Genomic DNA, 20,013 nt, shown 5'->3' on the forward strand with positions numbered 1-20,013 from the left:
CCAACTCACTGACACTCACAGAACACAAATGTGTAGACTTTACACAAATATTAGTGTCTTAGCTCTTGCACAGTCCAATATGAATGTTCAATAGGCTGTATAGGGAGCTGATTTCCCACAGTTCAAGTTCCCTAATAAGAGCAAAGTTGTTTTCTGTGGGTGTCACCGAGTAGGCTGATACCCCATTTCAAGGAAGCCAATCTCTAGTTTAGGCTGTACATTGCATATTAGTATGCCCCAAAGGCAATCATCATTGGTCTAATACATCCACAGCGGGACTTAAATATATATATGTGTTTATTGACACAAATAATGCATTATTTCACTTCATATTAAATTATGTAACAACATTATAACCTTGTTTAGCATTATCTAGTCCAAATGGCATAAAGTGTTACACTGTTTGTATCTGTTTACATGACTTTCCATGGGGAACCTTTATTTTGAAGGCCACTAAAATCCACTGTTGTGGCTAGTCCTTATTGTGTCTAGCGTCATACAGGTCTATTTACGAACGGGGAAATAACGGGGAACTGGGAGTGAAAAAAGTACCGTTTTGGAATTACGACTTTGTGGAAAATATGGAGTTTCTCATAGGAAGCCCCTTCTCTTCTCCTGTTGGACAACGAATTGGTAAGTCGGGAGAAATATTGCAGAAAGTTGTTCAAAGCGGAGCCATCAAGCTAATTATGCGTCGCTCGATCTGCAACGTTGAATGACATCGCAACTAAACTTTAGAAACTTGCAAATTGTATCGATCCAGCTAGCTATTTATTTATGTTCAAACATTTAATACATTTTGTGAAAGTTACAGTGCTGTTTTGTTATAGAGGTTCAGACAGAAAAATAGGAATTGCAGTTACTTTTATTTGCTAAGTACTATATACAAACGTTAATGTGAATTTATGGCGATATCTGCCTTGAAAGATGTGTTCTCAAACCAATAAAATACTAGAAGCAGTCTAAAGTACCCTTATCGCTCATGTGATTCGTAATCTGTGGTGACATGACAGCAATATTGACGAATCACTGATGCCAATGGGTGGGTTTAGGGGCATAGAATGTGTTGCTTAGTTCCTTATTCAAAACCTTGGCTCACAAACCGTTTAAACTCTCCATTTCAAGACTGAAATTATTATCAGCCTATAACCAATGAACATTTCACAATTTATGCCCAAAGAATTTAAATCTTAGATATCTGGTTTCTTAACTGACATAGCATTATCACAGTCAAAGTTGGTCAACTTCCACATCATGTCTTGGAGGGCCTTTATGGCATACATAAACAGATTATGTCATTGATATCAACAAACTGTCTATATCAAATGCAGATCATGTTTTTATGTCACAGGTGTTTTGATGGAGATCAGCTATGGAAAGTTATGTCTACTGTCCAGTCTAGTGAAAGTGTTGACATCCTTGGTGACCTTAAGTTCCTGACATCACACACACAAACTCCTCTTACTTCATTCACTTTGCCCTCTCTCTCACATGGCATATATGCTTAGACTACCCCGGAGGGAATGCGAACAGAAGCAGCTGACAGTCACATGAAATAGGGGGACTGAGTGAGTGAGAGAGAGAGTGGCTTGCTTTGGCAATGTTAACATGTGTTTCCCATGCCAATAAAGCCCCTTGAATTGAATTGAATTGAATTGGGTGAGAGATTGAGAGTGAGATTAGCAGAGAATTATAAGGACCAACTCAAGGGGCCACAGAGTGGAGTGCAAAGAGGATGAAATGGGAACAAACATTCCTCAATAAATGCCATTTAGCTGAGTTTAGATAATTTGCTGGATTGTAAATGTTTTTAAACTGAATCATTATTCAATTAAAATCAACCAGCAATTGTTTAGAACAATTACATGTAGGCCAATGCCTGCTGAATAGATTTTACAGTAGGCCTATGTTTACGGTCGCTAATAGGCTAGGTGGTATTCTATGTGTTATCTTGATACCGAGCTGTATTGATAAGTATCGATAATGCTGTGGTATAAAATGTGACTTTGTAGTCTGCCTATCTGCATAATCATCCATGTTGTGTGTCTATCTGCATACAGTAGGCATGATTAATCATCCATGTTGTGTGTTTATCTGCATACAGTAGGCATGAATAATCATCCATGTTGTGTGTTTATCTGCATACAGTAGGCATGATTAATCATCCATGTTGTGTGTTTATCTGCATACAGTAGGCATGATTAATCATCCATGTTGTGTGTTTATCTGCATACAGTAGGCATGATTAATCATCCATGTTCTTTGTCGTCTCAGACAGTCATAATAAGAGTATAATATTCAATTGTTTGTCATCTCAGACAGTCATAATAAGAGTATAATATCATATTGTTTGTCGTCTTAGACAGTCATAATAAGAGTATAATATCATATTGTTTTTCGTCTCAGACAGTCATAATAAGAGTATAATATCATATTGTTTGTCATCTCAGACAGTCATAATAAGAGTATAATATCATATTGTTTGTCGTCTCAGACAGTCATAATAAGAGTATAATATCTCCTGTTGATGTTGACAGAACGAGCCACCAGCGCCGCGCTGCATGCAGAGGACTGGGCCCTTAACATGGAGATATGTGACATCATCAACGAGACAGACGAAGGGTAACTATGGCGTCACATAGGCCATTTTGTTTTCTATGGTGTTTTTATTGATGACTGTTTTTTTGTACTGAGTCATTTTCGATGTCAAACAGTTAGCAATACGGATAATATGACAACAATAAATACAGTCTTTCTGGGAATTGATGCTGGAAGTGCGTATGTGTGGTTTTCCTCCCTAGACCCAAAGATGCAGTCAGAGCCATAAAGAAGAGGATTGTTGGTAATAAGAGCTTCAGGGAGATCATGTTGGCTCTGACAGTGAGTATTATTTCAGGTCTTTCTATTCCATTTTCTGAGGATTGTAGTTCTCTTGATGGGGAATGTTGAATCATCTGGGTCTCACACTGGGGACTCCCGAGACGGGAACTGAGTGACTTCAGGGAGTGACTGAACTAAATGGGGTTATATACAGTACATGCTGCTCAGTGTGTTCCTTGCAGTGTGTGTATTCTCAGTCGTTCCTCCTTTAGGTTCTGGAGGCATGTGTAAAGAACTGTGGCCACCGGTTCCATGTTCTAGTGGCGTCCCAGGACTTTGTGGAGGGGGTTCTGGTCCGAGCCATCCTGCCCAAGAACAACCCTCCCACCACCCTACACGACCGGGTGCTGAGCCTCATACAGGTAGGTTGCATCTCAGAGGTAGAGTCTGAAATGGCATCCTTTTCCCTATGTATATAGTGCACCACGTTTTGCCTCTGGTGAATAGGGGGCCATTTCTGACGATCCATTTGGATCATATACAGGCACTGTACAACTCCGCTGTTTATTGACTGTTGATTTAGCTTGGACATGATCCCACTATTGCAAGACTGTAGAGTCAATTGTTATAGGCTATGATGGGGTTAATGCCTTGATTTAATTATCACGTCAATCGTCTATGGTCATTCATACATCATGTAAAGTCATTGAACAATGAGAGATGATGGAGAAATTGGTTGGAATGACAACATTCATTACAAACTCGGAGCTTGATGGTGGACAAATGCACGTTTTCTCTGTTCATTCATAAAGGATCTTCTTTTGCTCCTCCCCTCTCAAACTCTATTCCACTCTCTCTCTCTATCTCTCTGTCTGTCTGTCTATCTATCTCTGTCTCTATCGCTCTGTTTCTCTGTCTGTCTCTCAGGCGTGGGCCGATGCGTTCCGTAGCTCTCCCTCTCTGGGAGGTGTGGTCTGTGTGTACGAGGATCTGAGGAGGCGGGGCCTGGAGTTCCCTATGACCGACCTGGACGCCCTCTCCCCCATCCACACCCCCCTCAGGGTAAGGCTCATAGAGATGCTATAATTTACTGGTGATTTGTTATGTAATCCTATGGTGAACTTTGACCTTCCATGTCTGTTATCTCTGGATAGATCACTTTTTATCTTACACACATACACCGCCTTCCCACAAAACATACTCTTTACTATGCTGAGGTTCCGATAGCTCAGTTGGTTGGAGCATGATGTTTGCATTTCTGCGTGAGCCACGTGTGTGCTGTTTTGGATCAGATCATGTGCTAATTGGCTGTATTATTACGTGGCTCTCTTTCTGTTGTTTCATAGAGCATTCCAGAGAACGACTCCTCTGTTACAGTGCAAGCTCCACCACCTCAGAGTCAGACTCCCCGTGGCCCTGCTGCCTCGTCCCCTACCCAGGCTGCACTGACTGCCGTGCCCCCGCAACTCAGCGATGGACCCATCTCCATCTCTCCTGAACAGGTACTGAATAGATCCAAAACGCATTACCCTTTTGATATTATGGTAATACTCATGTACACACAGTGTGAGTAAATACTAGCTGCAGTTAAACATTGGTTAACTGTGTTTAAAGTGTTGGTTCTGTTTAAGACCACTTTTGACTAATCTCTTCAAATTGTTGTAAAACGTGCCGAGGGGAAACGTCTGTACGTACCATCGTGGTTAAAGTGGTAAGGCCTACCCATCCATGACGACGACTCCGTAGCTTGATTCTAGACTCCGTAGATGATTCTTTGCCTCCTCTCCTCATGTCTTTCCCCAAAGCCTCATTTGAGAGAGCATTGACAAAGAGCCTAAGGATGCTACTGTTGATGACCTTTTAGGCCCAGAAGCTGAGAGTTGACCTGGCTCTGGTCAGGGGGAACCTGACTGTGATGACTGAGATGTTGAACCAGTTGACGCCTGGACAGAGCCAGCAGGAGGACTCGGAGCTACTGCAGGTCTGTCTGCATGTCTTTCTTCCTCTCCTGCCTCTCTACTTCTCGCTCCGTTTCTTCTTGTGGTCTCTTTCCCTGTTTATTGCCTTCATGTATTCAAATGCGCCTCTGTCATATATTCTGTATTCATATATTCAGTGTTATCAGGTAGTGAATCCTGGATGTCCTCTGACTCCCCCCATCTGCTGCACTCTCTTTTTCTCTCTCTCTCTCTCCCTTCTTCTCCCTCTAACCCCCCTCCCACCCAACCCCCTCTGTTTGTGTGAGCAGCAGTTGTACCAGGTGTGCAGGGAGATGCAGAGCCGTGTGGTGGAGCTGATCCCCAGGCTGCTGGACGAGGGCCTCATAGAGGAGCTGCTGGTCGTCAACGATGACTTAAACAATGCCTTCCTCCGCTACAACAGGTAAGGCGTGGACACACAAACACATCAGACTTGGGTTACTTATGTTCTGTGTATTTGAGTATTTAAAAAATGATGTGGCTCGAATCAACTACTTCTCTTTGAAGTATTGAAAGTATTTTCAAATACTTCTTTTGAATACTATTTTCAAATACCTGTGTTAAATGCATGGGATTGTATTTGAGTCAGAGAACTACTTACTGTATATTAGTATTTTCAAATGCATGCCAATACTTTCTAAGTGTGTTTCCAAATGCTGTACATTCCAATATTCAACTACTTGTCTTCTCAAATATCCAGGTACTTACTTCCAAATATCTTTGAAAATAATTGAAATAACCTAAATAGTATTTGAACCTAGGGCTGACACACACACATACTCGGCTACTTGCAGTCAGAAAGACATTGAAAATGAGGCACATGTATTACAGAGTGTCCATGTTCTGAAGTCTGTACTTTCTCTTTTTCTCCCATGTTGTTTAGGTTTGACAGACTCAATAAGGCCCAGAGAACAGCTACAGAGCAGGTACAGTCCTCTTTCACCTTTTTGTTTTTGTGTTTTACATCTAGTTCAGTAGGGCACAATGTTCAGACATAAATCTATTCTGCTGACCAGACGTGCCTCACTGACGTGTACAGTAAGCAGTCATTTCAGCTCTCTTTAATTGCAACGTTCAATACGATGCACCATCCTGAACACGACCCAATGTATCCTATTCCCTCTGCCCTATAGCAGACTCCTGCCAGGGCCAACCTCATTGACCTCAGCCCTGTGCCCCAGTCCCTCAGCCAACCAGAAACCACCTCTGTGGCCGCCAGCCAACCCGCATTCAGCGCTCCCTCCAATCAGAGGCAGGCAGCCAACCACAGTGAGTGGCATCTGTTTTGCATTAAAACTCAAGGCCGGTCGGACTCCATTTCTTAATCTCTCAGACCCTAGATCAGCACTCCTACTCTGAGGCCGTGGTCATTGAATAAGAGAAGGTGATGTTGGTTTCTGTCTCACAGCCTGTCTCTGTGCGTCAGGTGCACCAGAGGAGGATGAGTTTGACATGTTTGCCCAGACCAGGGGCAGCTCTCTGGCCGATCAGAGGAAGAGGTGAGACACCTTCAATGTGGCGCTGTAGGGTGTTCTATCAGTATACAAATATCAAAACACACTGCAGAAATGTACACCAAAGACGACTGTTATACATATTATGGTATGTAGTCCACAGGAGGTTGGTAGGCACCTTAAATGGGGAGGACAGGCTCGTGGTAATGACTGGAGCGGAATGAGTGGAATGGTATCAAATATATCAAACACATGGATTCCATTTTCTCCGTTCCAGCCATTATTATAAGCCGTCCTCCCCTCAGCAGCCTCCACTGATGTAGTCTTGTGTGTGTCCAGTATGCGGTACGAAGACCCAGGAGCAGTGGAAGGACTGGCTGGAGCCCTGGACACCAGGTTACAGGTCACTGGAGCGGTAATGTTTCTCATTCATTATCTACGGTCAACATAGCATATCCTACGGAAAGCACAGGGTAGGATCTAAAAATACTGACTTAAAGGCCTTCAATTTACTGTTGATTTACATTCTGAATCATACTGTTATTGCCAGCAATAAGGGTGTAACCTTCCGGAAGGGACTGTTTCGATGCAGACAACAGCAATGAGCTGTTGAAGGCCTTTAAGTCAGTATTTTTAGACCAAAAATGTCCAACACACAGTCCCAGTTGTATAACAGTTCAGGAGCGACTTCTGCGATGATGCAGAAATGGGCTTGAATGAAAACATGCATTCACACACTGAGGCCCTGAGGACTAGACTCCGCTAGAAACATCTGCCTTGTGCCGTTTTACTAAGCCTCAAACCTCCCTCTGTTTCCTTTCTACCCTTCTTCTTCTTTGTTCTGTTTCTCTCCCTCCCCCTCAGATTCCTTCGTCTAAGCCTGGCCCTAAGAACTCCACCCTGGAAGACATTGACAGATGTCTGTCTGCGGACACAGAAACGGTAAGACGGTGACCTCTTAATGGGGTGTGTTTTCTTGACGTTTCAACAAACATGAATGGGTTGCCATGAGTTGCTACATACTTGTTTCATGTTACAGCAACCAGAGGCTGGGGACAGGGAAGGGCTGACCAGTGAGGGTAAGTCTTTTTTTCCTTCCCTTTTTAACCATTGTCATTGCCAATATCCTATTTCAGCCTGTGCCAGTAGAAATCAGTGTTGCAAAATACCCACACCATTAACTCTCTCACCCTCTCCTTCTCCCTCCCTCTCCCCCTCTCCTTCTCCCTCCCTCTCACCCTCTCCTCCCTCTCAGAGTTTGACAAGTTTCTGGAGGAAAGGGCGAAGGTGGCCGACCACATTCCCTCAACACACAGCCTGCCCCCCGTCTCGTCCAGGCCCCCGCCACAATCCGCCCGGCCACAGGAGAGCTCCCAGGACCAGCTTTTCTCACTCTGAGAGAACAGCGCACGCGCAGCAGAGGTGGACTCACAGGTGGACACATAGGATGAATACGCACAGTGCCTTGCTACCTTTTTAATCATAGTGTTTCTACTTTGAAATGAAGTTGCTGTAGTTAAAGTCTATGACATGATGACAATCGGTTATGTTGTGGTGGCACTTTACCTTATCAATGTGTGTATATATATATATATCACCTGAGTATGCGTGCTTGGTTACACACACACACACTGCATGGTGGTATTTGTAAATGTTTTATTGAGTCTTTATTTAACTAGGCAAGTCAGTTAAGAACAAATTCTTATTTTCAATGACTGCCTACACCGGCCTAAACCAGACTCCCAATCACAGCCGGTATTGATACAGTCTGGATTCGAACCAGGGGGTCTAGTGACGCCTCTAGCGCTAAGATGCAGTGCCTTAGACCGCTGCGCCACTCGGGAGCCCCCCTCGGGTATCACATCATTCAAAAGCCTGAGGGTACAAAACATTAAGAATATCTTCCTAATATTTACCCCCCCCCCTCAGAACAGAGCAAATGTGTCTGGGCATGGACTCTTCAAGGTGTTGAAAGCGTTCAACAGGGATGCTGACCCATGTTGACTCCAATGCTTCCCACAGTTGTGTTAAGTTGGGTGGTGGACCATTGATACACACAGGAAACTGTTGAGCATGAAAAACCAAGTGTTGCAGTTCTTGACATACTCAAACCGATGCGCCTGGCACCTACTACCATACCCCATTCAAAGGCACTTAAATATTGTGTCTTGTCCATTCACCCTCTGAATGGCACACATACACAATCCATGTCTCAGTTGTCTCGAGGCTTAAAAATCCTTCTTTAACCTGTCTCCTCCCCTTCATCTACACTGATTGAAAGTGGATTTAACAAGTGACCTCAATAAGGGATCATAGATTTCACCTGGATTCACCTGGTCAGTCTGTCATGGAAAAAGCAGGTGTTCTTAATATTTTGTACACTTGGCACAGACTTGTAAATATACACTATCTAGATTTCCTGAATACTGAGACCAGTTGAATCAATGCAGAAAGCAATATCAACCTTTTTAATGGAGATTCACACTTAGTTCATATACTGCACTTCAGAATTAGAATTATGTGAACTGTGTATGTATATATGAAGCCTAGTATTATGAATGAAAATAAATTGATATTTGAAAACAATCGTACAGTATTATTATTTATTATAGTGAAACCTCAGTCTTGATACGGTATGTTGTTGTGGCTTTGACCATGAAGAGGTGATTCCAGTAACCGTAAATGAAAGGGGCTCTTGTCCTGACGAACATATTTGGTCTGGGCTGCCAGTTTGTTATGTTTCAGTCTCTGAGACTCAGGGTGAGCCACACGCTGCAGATACTAGTTATGTTTGACGTTGCGGGAACTTGTGTGATTATGACCTCTCCTGACCACAGGGTTTCCCTCCTGTTCCTAGTAGCCAACTGGAGCTACATACATGGGATGGTATGAGGAATTATCAACTGTTTCCAGTACTGTAAGGTCGTTGTGATAAAATGAAGGTCAACAACTCACGCCTTTCCATCACGCTTCTCACCACTGCAAACCATCCCCACTCTAGCGTTGTCTCTCTCCTTTCCTGCCTGTGGTGTTTCAGCACGAGGTCTTTGACTGAGTGATCATACCAGAGAGAGAGACGGTGTGGACAGTATTGCCTGTTCCAGCCATAGCTGATAAAATCCCTGTTGTTCAGGTGATAAGAGAGACTCCTCCCAGCTCCTACTTTGACATCAGCTCTATTTGTGTATTATTGTGTCCTTGTTCAAGGATGTGTGCACTGATACACTGACTGTGTGGGTTCATGAAGACTCCAAAACAACCATGTATTATGAGAGGAAGACGGAGAAACCACATTAGACTTGCTAGTGGAGAGGAGCCAGTGAAGTGGGACTGTCCTTTGTACCTATTGAGGCCTACTACAACTGTTTGACTTCACTTTAGACATCCATTGTTTGGAAAATGGATGTATTGATCAATTGGTTAAGGAGCGTTTTACTGTGCTGGACATATCTGGTTGTCTTTCTCACCAGCGCAACTTCAATGATTCCCAACCAGGAGCAGGTGCGCAGTGAAACCCCTATGGGCCAAAAGGGCACAGATTTCGATGATGTATCCTTTCTACGGACCAGATCAAGTAGTTTCGTATCTTCCTCGCAGCCGATTCGGCCATATTCACTCTCGATGAATGAGGGGGATTACCATTATGCTCCGAAACCCAAACACCTGCGGCACAACCGGCTCCTGCGCATTTTGGGCTCGTCTTTTGATCCGTTCTGGATGTCCATAGAACGCCCAGCCGAAGCAAGAGTCGACACCGATGCGTCTGGTAGTCAAACTGCGTCTCGTGGTGACCCGCCCGCGTATCCCGCCTTAACAAACTACACCACTAAGGAGGGGTTCAACTTCGGCGCGTCTCCAGAGCTGACAGAGGGTGCAGCGCGCTACCAACGAAAACTACAAAACGACGCAGAGGATTTGGACTTGAGTGAACTTCCTGCAGACGTTGCCAGCACTCTGCGTGACTGGCTGGTCCGCTCGGCCACCTGTGGAATGCGCTACCAGTGGGTAAAATTAGCTCCAGTGTTCTGGCCCCGCTGGTTACGCCACACCGATTGCGAAAAATCTGGTGGCTCGCGGAGTTGCTCTTTCCCCAGCGGGATGGCATGCCGGCAGGCCCAAACCACACAGATAAAGATACTCGCCTGGCACTGCTGGAGCAGCGAAGAGAGAGGCGGGGATGGGTTAAGAGAGATGGCCGGGATCGACAGGGGGACTGTGGTGGTGGGGACAGGTGTTGCAGGCAGGAAGTGTTTGTGGAGGCAGGTGCCTTATCCTGTGGTTACAGCGTGTAAATGTTCATGCAAATAGTTTTATTTAATCACTGTTAGTCACGAACATGTAACCTATTTGGGGTTGGCCTACATTCAGGAGATAATTTATTTGAACATCTGATTGTCAATGTAGGCTTACGACTATTTGTTTTGCAATTGATTATCAAGTATTGTTTGTCCAGCCTTAAATAGGATACCTGTATACAATTAATTCACTTGGGTTTCGTAATCAACTTGTTTTCATTAGTATGAAACGAAGCTATTGGACGAAAATTGAATAAACTTGATGTTTCCAACCAATGTGTTTTAATGTGGGTTTTTTTAGGTGGACATTTTTATTTTTGATGAGATTTCACATTTTGCAGCGTTTTTCTATTTCTGTTACACAGGATAGCCTACTGTGACGGAAAGAGGTGAAGAATACCACGCTGTCCTTCAGCACTGAATATATTTTATTTATTGTCAACGCGCGCCATCTAGTGGTAATGTCATAACACAAACGGGTCAATGTCGATTATTGCGTAAATTAGTGGATTCTAATTTTGTGTTTCAAATACATTTTACATTGACTGCTATTTACACCACTTGTGTTGCTTGTATTTCTCGATGTATAGGTCTTATTTGTGACTTAAGCAGTTTTCAGCCCAGTTATTGCCGTGTTAGTTTAGTTTTCCGTAGAGAAAGCTTGTGTAACTGTTTTTACTGCTCTCCGGTTACACCTTGGATGAAATATGGATGATTCTACATCCATCCAAGGGTCTTCTTGGGTCGATTGTTACCTTGATTAGTATTGAATTAATGCTGTGCTCTACAGTAGCCAGCTCCATCCATGTGTTCAAATTAATTGCCTGTTAGCTCTCTGCTCACTGGTTCCAGAGCGAATGATGGATGGCCTGTCTTACAGAGAAAGCTCATCAGAGAGTTCCTGACTCTTCAGGAGCAAGGCATACTGCCAAACTACATCACTGTCAATCACATGAGAAAGCCTTCCTGAAGAAGTGAGCGAAACCTCAAGTTTCACCGACTCCAGTACAGTATGACGCACACAAATATATAGACCGATGGATAGATAGGCCCACGGGGATAGACATCGAAACATAAGAGTGATTGATGCAAGTTGTATGTCTTGTGTATAAATGGCAGAATGGAGAGACATCCACGTCATTGAGCTGTTGAGTAGATACTGTATATAGATACAGCTGTGATAGTCTGAACAAAATTACCATTTCAACTACACTGAACAAAAATATAAACGCAACATGTAAAGTGTTGGTTCCGTATTTCTTGAGCTGAAATAGATATCCCTGACATTTTTAATACGCACAAAAAGCTTATTTCTCAAAAATGTTGCGCACACATTTGTTAGTGAACATTTCTCATTTTCCGAGCTCTGTTTGTTCACAGGAACCAGAATCCCTCTCGATGGAGGGATGGAGGGTGATGATGGAGGTGGGAAAGGGGGAGAAGAAAAAGTTCTGCAGACTGTTTGGCTGTAAAAAAAAAAAAAAAAAATGAAAACAGCAATGGAGAAACGGATGGAGGATTGTGAAAAGTATTGTCTCAGGTGCGGAATTGTGTCTGTCATAGTCTGATACAGTACATGCTTCATGTGTCTTTGTTTTACTGTTCTGTCTAAATTATGTTTTCATGCTATGATTGTTAATATTAACACTCTAGCTGACAATATGTTCAAACATTTGATAAAATATCAAATCTGATTTAAAAAGATTACTTTCTAGATAACGCTTGTCATAATTCTCAAATGAGTCATGTATCAGCCTCTCTAGGCAAGAATAGGCCTACATACAAACTCAATGGGTCATTAGTTGAGGCATTCTACCTTACATTCTACCATAAATATATGTCTATATTTGGCTCTGCTTCTTCATATACATGAAACTCAAGGTCAAAGCTCTTATGGTTCCAGGTCAATAGAGAACACCTATCTCAACAGTAGAGGAAGTGTGTGTTATCCGGTTTGCTCTGTATGTTGCAGAGGAAAGCCACATCACGTGGGCAGAGTACTCACTCAGAAAATAACTTGATCTGTAACTGCATCTAAAATAGGAGGAGGTAGCAGTGTTGCCGTGCAAGGATTTCTCTTCTGTTTCGTCTACATCTGTTCGTTCCTTCTAATATGATGTCAACATGATTCATTTGTATCAAAATGTCACAATTATTCACAATATTTAAATTTTTCATCAACTGTTTCAAAATAAATCTTATTAACTGTTTTAACAATTGTTTTCTGATTTTTTTAAAACATTATTCACATTGGCCTATATGTTCATGCCAGCTGAAGAACTGAACCACTAGCGTTACAAGGTAAGTGAATTACATGATTTTTACGAGCAGATACTTACTATATGTTGTTGAATGTTGATGTAATGGTTGTCAATATTGTTCAGTGAGTATCTTTGATTATTGAAGTCCTTATTGTTTAACTTGATTTGTTCTTCTGCTTAAACAAAACAGTTGTATGGCTTTCCTATCATGGAATAATCACTACATCAAGTGTTTGTCTGTGCTTGATCACTTCTCCACTGAAGTGTGTGTGTATGAGTGGTTTTGATTACAGTATACCTGCAGTTTGTCCCCTTTTGGGGCATAGATGGATAACATCCCTTTAATTTAGCTTTACAATGCTTTATTTGTCCTTACATTTTATTTGACACAATTATAGTGTTACATGTGACTTTTATGTACAGGCCTACTCTATGCTACTAGACTAAAGTCCATCATGTGTCATTTGAGAGAGCATAAACCACCTGTTAACTTTTCAGGAAGTGTTAACGTGCACGTCTGTCTGCCTCTGCCCATGTTGTGCTGTTAGCTATTGGAAACGGATAATTATCAAAATAATATAAATGTAAGTTCAACATAATTATTTTACAAGGCACAGTTGATTTAAGATGCATGTGTGATCACTATCAAATGTCATTCCTGTGTTACTGGTTCCTTCGCTTCCTTGTTACGACGTACATAGTGTGTTTATGAACGATGAAGTCCTATCGCTGTGTTTATTCATTCTGTAACTCATTCTAAGCTCGTCTATAACGTGGATGATGATAATGACGATGACAGAGGCATAGTAATATTCCATAAATTGTGTATGATTGTGAATGGTATGGGACACTTTAAGTGTATAAACCATGGTGACCTAATTTAACCTGCATCAATGTGTTTCAATGCGAGGCAGCTAAAGAACAGCGCGTGAGAGGTAACCTCTGAGAGACGACATAAAAACAAAGTCACTCACCTGTGCAATGGCGAGGGAACGCTCCCCAAATGTTTATGGTAAGTAAATTCCAGTTCAGCCTATTACTTTTCGATAATTCCGTCCTTTCCACAGCCTGTGTTTGAAACACAAGTTAGTTAGTTAGTCTGTGTGCTGAGCTTGTGTCTGATTATTACCCTCCTCCTCCCCAGTCAGATCTTAGACTCCTGCTGCTTGGGAGAGTAGGAGCTGGGAAGAGTACAGTAGCCAAAACCATCCTGGGCAGCGATAACTTCCGGAGTGAAGGAGGCATGTGTGTGAAAAAGCAGGGTGGAAGGACCGTCACCGTGGTGGACACCCCGGGCTGGGACACTGTGAAATACACGTCCACACACATCAAACAAGAAATTAAGAAGTGTGACCCTATGTTCTCCAGGACCCCATGCTCTTCTTCTGGTGGTGCCCATGGCCAACCCGCTCTCCTCCGCAGAAAGAAAGGTGATTCGGTATCACATGGAGCTATTGTCAGTTAGGGCATGGAAGTTTACCATGGTCTTGTTTGTCAGTGAGGCTGAGGAGAAATGCACATCCATTGAACAGAATCAGATGATCGACAAAGCAAAAAGTATGCTAGCGAAATGTGGAGACAGACACCATCTCCTTGAGTGTGGCAATTCTCCTTCCCAGATTTCTGAGCTCCTGATAAAGCTAGACGCCATGGTAGCAGAAAACTGTGAAGAATTCTTAATCCCCCAAGTATACGATGAACTGATGGAGACCATGCCAAGGGAAGTGACCGAGCTGAGAAGGATGTATGAGAGGACAGACTGAGAGGACAGACTGAAACGGAAATACAAAACAGATTTGAAGGAAAAGGAAGAAGAGCTGAAGAAGTATAGAGAAGAAGAGAAGCCTAAAGAAAGGTTGATGAAGAGGACAAGTAGCAGTCACTTACCTCCCCCCCAGTAGTAAGTATGATAAGTTTAAAATTGCTAAAGTTAGTAATTTCCACTTTGACATTTCAGACTAGATTTGCCCAAAGGAAAAAGGTATCAACCACTACAGAACTGTCCTTAAAAAATAATCCACGTAATAATTCACATTTCCTATTGCTGCAGGTTTATTTTCCTGCTTTAGCAAACTGGCTCAAATTAAGATCCTACATCTGTAATGGTGATCTAATTCCTGAACTGTCTCTCTGTGTGTGTTTATTCTTTGAAGTAAGCACAGAGAAGCAGGACGGGTCGGTAATGGCTGACCATCAGAAGGTGGACCTACAGGCCGTCAAGCAAGGATACAGGGAAGAGGCCTTGTCTGTGGTGGGCCACTACGTCAAACCACTAATAGTGATTATGACTGCTGTAGTGGGGGCACTCATGGGAGCAGTTGCAGGTGCAGAACATGGAATACTTGTGTAACGGATGTGAAACGGCTAGCTTAGTTAGCGTGGGCGCTAAATAGCGTTTCAATCAGTGACGTCACTTGCTCTGAGACCTTGAAGTAGTAGTTCCCCTTGCTCTGCAAGGGCCGCGGCTTTTGTGGAGCGATGGGTAACGATGCTTCGAGGGTGACTGTTGATGTGTGCAGAAGGTCCCTGGTTCGCGCCCGGGTATGGGCGAGGGGACGGTTTAAATTTGTACTGTTACATTGATGCTGTTGACCCGGATTACTGGTTGCTGCGGAAAGAGGAGGAAGGGGGGTGAGTGTAACGGATGTGAAACGGCTAGCTTAGTTAGCGTGGGCGCTAAATAGCGTTTCAATCAGTGACGTCACTTGCTCTGAGACCTTGAAGTAGTAGTTCCCCTTGCTCTGCAAGGGCCGCGGCTTTTGTGGAGCGATGGGTAACGATGCTTCGAGGGTGACTGTTGATGTGTGCAGAAGGTCCCTGGTTCGCGCCCGGGTATGGGCGAGGGGACGGTTTAAATTTGTACTGTTACATTGATGCTGTTGACCCGGATTACTGGTTGCTGCGGAAAGAGGAGGAAGGGGGGTGAGTGTAACGGATGTGAAACGGCTAGCTTAGTTAGCGTGGGCGCTAAATAGCGTTTCAATCAGTGACGTCACTTGCTCTGAGACCTTGAAGTAGTAGTTCCCCTTGCTCTGCAAGGGCCGCGGCTTTTGTGGCGCGATGGGTAACGATGCTTCGAGGGTGACTGTTGATGTGTGCAGAAGGTCCCTAGTTCGCGCCCGGGTATGGGCGAGGGGACGGTTTAAATTTGTACTGTTACACTTGGCACTTTCCTATAGGCATTATTTTGGCTGTTCTTGTGAGTTATGCTGTCCGTGGAGCCGCCACAGCAGCAAGTGATATTTCCATCGCAGTCAAAGCCGAGGGAAATGAAAGCCAGAGGAGAGAAGAGCGAGCAGGCTTCTTCAAAATCTAAAAGATTTGATAAGGATCAGTGACACTCTTTTGTGTAGTAGTGTATGGACTGTGCTGTATGGACTGTGCTGTATGGACTGTGCTGTATGGACTGTGCTGTATGGACTCTCTTGGTTCACCTGACTTGACTGGCTGACCCCAGTGAAGAGACAGGACAGACTGCCCAGCAAACCGGGAACATACCCAGAACATAAGAAAGGGTTTTTATACAAAATTAGGACGTTCTCCTAACATTCACAAAACGCACAACATCTGTAACAACCACCATTCCCCAAACAACATTCTCGTTATGTTTCCTGCTAATGTAATAACACAATGTACCAGCAATGTTTTTTGAACATACTGCTGCAACAAAATGTATGCGCAACGTTCTGGGAACGTTCTTGCAACATCAGGCAAATGTTTATACAAACATTGTATAATCATCAGCACGACTGGACAGTTTTTGTGTTATGATAACATTTGCCGCAACCTAACAAATGTTCTGGGAGTTTTCAGAGAAACAATTTTGGTTTGTTAGACGCTCTTTCTCTCTCGCCCTCTCTCTCTCGCTCTCTCTCTCGCCCTCTATCTCTCTCGCCCTCTCTCTCTCTCTCTTGCCCTCTCTCTCTCTCTCTCTCTCTCTCGCCCTCTCCCGCCCCCTCTCTCTCTTGCCCTCTCTTTCTCACCCTCTCTCGCCCTCTGTCTGTCTGTGTGTGTGTGTGTGTGTAACTGATGTTTGTTGACAGGTTTTTATTATTGTGTGGGGGTGAATGTCTGCACCCTTTGCGACCTGATGGATTGTGTTGATCTGAGTCCTACTATACTTTTATCTGGTGTAGTCATGTTATCCAGTAGCTGTAGATATACATCAGTAGTAGAATCTTTCTGTGCAAACAGCAAGGGAATTTACTCAAACGAAAGGGCAGTTTGCTCTGGATTTACTCTGACAGCCGCAGAAGAGAAGGATGGTAGCAGACTTGAGAACTTCGGAAGACATGAATCATATTCTTCTCCGCTTTTTAAAGGATCACTGTTCAAGGATTTCACAGAGACACATTTAACATACAGCACAGTAGGCTTGAGCACGAATGCATATATTTCAGTGAAATAAATAAATGTGAGATGCAATAAAAAAAAGGTGATGTATTGTAAGGATGAATTCAAAACGGTTCTGTTTTCATATTGTACTTTATTTCAAAACTGTATCACCACAGAATTTCCTCTGTTGACCCATCGTTTTCTCATACTGTATTTGTTCACTCAAAAGTCTGCACTGAGGCGCTCACTAAACCAACCTTATTACAGTGCACCTCACCCTGGTACCCAGCTAACCAGGAGATTTTTGCACTGAACATTCTATTCTATATTTAATTCATCTTTAACATGATTTATTGAGCTATTAATGTTTTTTCTTTTTGTTATTTCTGATATAAACTTTTTAAAAACACAAATCCTAGTACAGAAGCCTATGTGTCTTTATTTGAATATTTTCTCTAAATTAAACGTGTTCATATTATGATTGTTTAAATTAACACATTTGCTGACAATATGTTACAGACGTGTTTAATATGTTATATGTACACCCTCTATTCGAATAGAGGCGAGGCCGTTATGTCAAGCGTATTAAAGAGTAGTGATACAAGCAAGAGCATTATGCGGGTTTCTTCTTTTTTCTCATCTGACAATATGTTTTAAAAAATTATATACATAATCAGATTTTTTTTTTTTTTTAAAGAAAATATACTCTAACCAAAAATGTAGCAGAACACATGCGCAGCTTGCTCCTCACATTGCGCTGCAACATAATTCTGGATCTGGAACATCTGTTGGTCATACTATTATTCAAATTCATGCTCAAACCTGTATGATAATCCCAAATAAATCTTTGGCACCTGCACGGATCGAAAGGGGAAATATCTAGCACAGGATTATATGGCACTGGTGTAATGAGGACAAAACAAAGAAACATGGTACGCAAGGAAGAGGCTGACAGCAGGCCATAAACAGCAACCACTGCTAAGAAGATATAAAGGGGGTGAAATTAGATTAAACATGGGGGGTCATAGTGGAGGGTCGAAACATAGCTGAGTCTGGGGGTCATAGTGGGGGGGTCGAAACATAGCTGAGTCTGGGGGTCATAGTGGGGGGGTCGAAACATAGCTGAGTCTGGGGGTCATAGTGGGGGGGTCGAAACAGCTGAGTCTGGGGGTCATAGTGGGGGGTCGAAACATAGCTGAGTCTAGGGGTCATAGTGGAGGGTCGAAACATAGCTGAGTCTAGGGGTCATAGTGGAGGGTCAAAACATAGCTGAGTCTAGGGGTCATAGTGGAGGGGTCGAAACATAGCTGAGTCTAGGAGTCATAGTGGGGGGTCGAAACATAGCTGAGTCTAGGGGTCATAGTGGAGGGGTCGAAACATAGCTGAGTCTAGGGGTCATAGTGTAGGGTCGAAACATAGCTGAGTCTAGAGGTCATAGTGGAGGGGTCGAAACATAGCTGAGTCTAGGGGTCATAGTGGAGGGTCAACATGGAAACCTGAATTGAAGAGGCGGGGAAGGTACGGGTTGCTCCCCCCAACTGTGCATATGAATTAATGACTCTAGATAAATACAGAGGTAACGTTACAATAAATCCCAACTAATGTGGCTTGGGGCAACTCCCTGAGCTCTGCATACAAACGTTGTTCTGTTGAAACCGACCAATAATGATGGATGAGTACTGCAATCAATCAATCAAATTAATTATATTTTATTTCTTTATAAAGCACTTTTTACATCAGCAGTAGTCACATGGTGCTTTACAGATGCCCAGTCTCAAACCCCAAAGAGCAAGCAATGCAGGTGTCACGCCATGACCTTAAAGAGCCTTTTTATGTCCCCATTTTGGTTTGGTCAGGGTGGGATTTGGGTGGGCATTCTATGTTCTGATTTCTATGTTTTGTGTTTCTATGTTTTGGCCGGGTATGGTTCTCATACAGCTGTCTATCGTTGTCTCTGATTGGGATCATACTTAGGCAGCCTTTTTCACTTTTGTTATTGTGGGAAGTTATCTTTGTTAGTGGCACTATAGCCCTTGTAAGCGTCACGGTCGTGTCCTTGTTTTGTTGGCGACATTCATTTAAAAGAAAATAAAATGTACGCTCATCACGCTGCGCTTTGGTCCACTTCTTCAGACGGTCAGGACAGAAGAAGCAGAAGCACAGTGGGCAGAAAAGCAGGCTCAGATGGTTGCCAGTCCTATTCTGGCTGTACCATTATAAACTTAATTTATATTAATACAGTACTTTCTGTAGTCATGTATTTTGTCTGTGTCCCCCCCCCCATTTTAAGTGACTGATGATGCAGAAGACACATTTAAGAGGCTAAAAGAGGAACTGGTTCTAAACAGAACCAGGAACTACATGAGCTGAAAACAGACCTGAACAGAACCAGGAACTAAATGAGCTGAAAGCAGATCTAAACACAACCAGGAACTAAATGAGCTGAAAGCAGAGGTGGACATACAAAAGCAATAGGAGCTGAAAGCAGAGGTGGACAGAGGTGTGCAGAAGCAGTAAGATCTGAAAGATGAGTTTGAAAGACTGTTTCAGGAACAGAAGGAGACGAAAGTAAAGATTAGCAAAGTCATATTTATGCAGAATATTTCTGGTTTTTGTAACTATTTAATCGTGAAGTTCCTGCTGTCTATATTTTTATTCTGCACGTTTTACAGTGGAGACTGGTGTAGTATAACATTGACATTGTTTATAACATTTAAGATAAAATCCTATTCTATTATAAAGGTTGTATAATAAAGATAGCATCTTTAAATGATCGTCTGCTTGAGATCTGTGTGCAGGACTGTAATACAGTAGCCAATAAGCTCCTCCTGAATATGGCGTCTTTCAGCTCTGATTTACGTCACGGGGG

The 20,013-nt window shown here is 43.0% G+C and overlaps 3 protein-coding genes across 9 annotated transcripts; all 3 read left to right on the plus strand.

Moving 5' to 3' along the window:
* The first annotated feature begins 460 nt into the window (after window positions 1-460).
* Window positions 461-8,839, plus strand: LOC110485720 (target of Myb1 membrane trafficking protein). Of its 7 annotated transcripts, none has more exons than XR_016485762.1 (15): window positions 461-633; window positions 2,538-2,622; window positions 2,802-2,880; window positions 3,093-3,242; window positions 3,748-3,882; window positions 4,167-4,322; window positions 4,685-4,801; window positions 5,069-5,202; window positions 5,683-5,725; window positions 5,933-6,068; window positions 6,208-6,298; window positions 6,531-6,668; window positions 7,118-7,195; window positions 7,293-7,332; window positions 7,509-8,839. XR_016485762.1 is itself a non-coding variant. In XM_021556864.3 (15 exons), exons 1-15 carry the CDS (start codon window positions 582-584, stop codon window positions 7,649-7,651), a joined length of 1,515 nt encoding a protein of 504 aa, XP_021412539.3. In that variant the 5' UTR covers window positions 461-581; the 3' UTR covers window positions 7,652-8,839. The 7 variants fall into 7 exon arrangements, 4 of the variants coding, with proteins under 4 accessions (XP_021412539.3, XP_021412542.3, XP_021412541.3 ...); XR_016485763.1 differs by having other exon boundaries at window positions 6,226-6,298; XR_016485764.1 differs by having other exon boundaries at window positions 5,936-6,068; window positions 6,226-6,298.
* Window positions 8,840-8,919: 80 nt separating this feature from the next.
* On the plus strand, window positions 8,920-10,824 carry LOC110485721 (noggin-2-like). The gene has a single exon (XM_021556868.3). It carries the CDS (start codon window positions 9,653-9,655, stop codon window positions 10,559-10,561), a length of 909 nt encoding a protein of 302 aa, XP_021412543.1. The 5' UTR covers window positions 8,920-9,652; the 3' UTR covers window positions 10,562-10,824.
* A 1,272-nt stretch (window positions 10,825-12,096) lies between these two features.
* LOC110485722 (GTPase IMAP family member 4) lies at window positions 12,097-15,148 on the plus strand. Its single transcript, XM_090195797.1, is given in 6 exon segments — window positions 12,097-12,849; window positions 13,308-13,393; window positions 13,720-13,821; window positions 13,958-14,153; window positions 14,155-14,709; window positions 14,963-15,148. Coding segments are annotated over 4 exon segments (819 nt in total). The 5' UTR covers window positions 12,097-12,849; window positions 13,308-13,393; window positions 13,720-13,790; the 3' UTR covers window positions 15,000-15,148.
* Window positions 15,149-20,013: the final 4,865 nt, after the last annotated feature.

The sequence above is a fragment of the Oncorhynchus mykiss genome, chromosome 13 (assembly GCF_057628025.1).
Source record: "Oncorhynchus mykiss isolate SJ-2025 chromosome 13, ASM5762802v1, whole genome shotgun sequence".
Classification (NCBI taxonomy): Eukaryota; Metazoa; Chordata; class Actinopteri; order Salmoniformes; family Salmonidae; genus Oncorhynchus; species Oncorhynchus mykiss.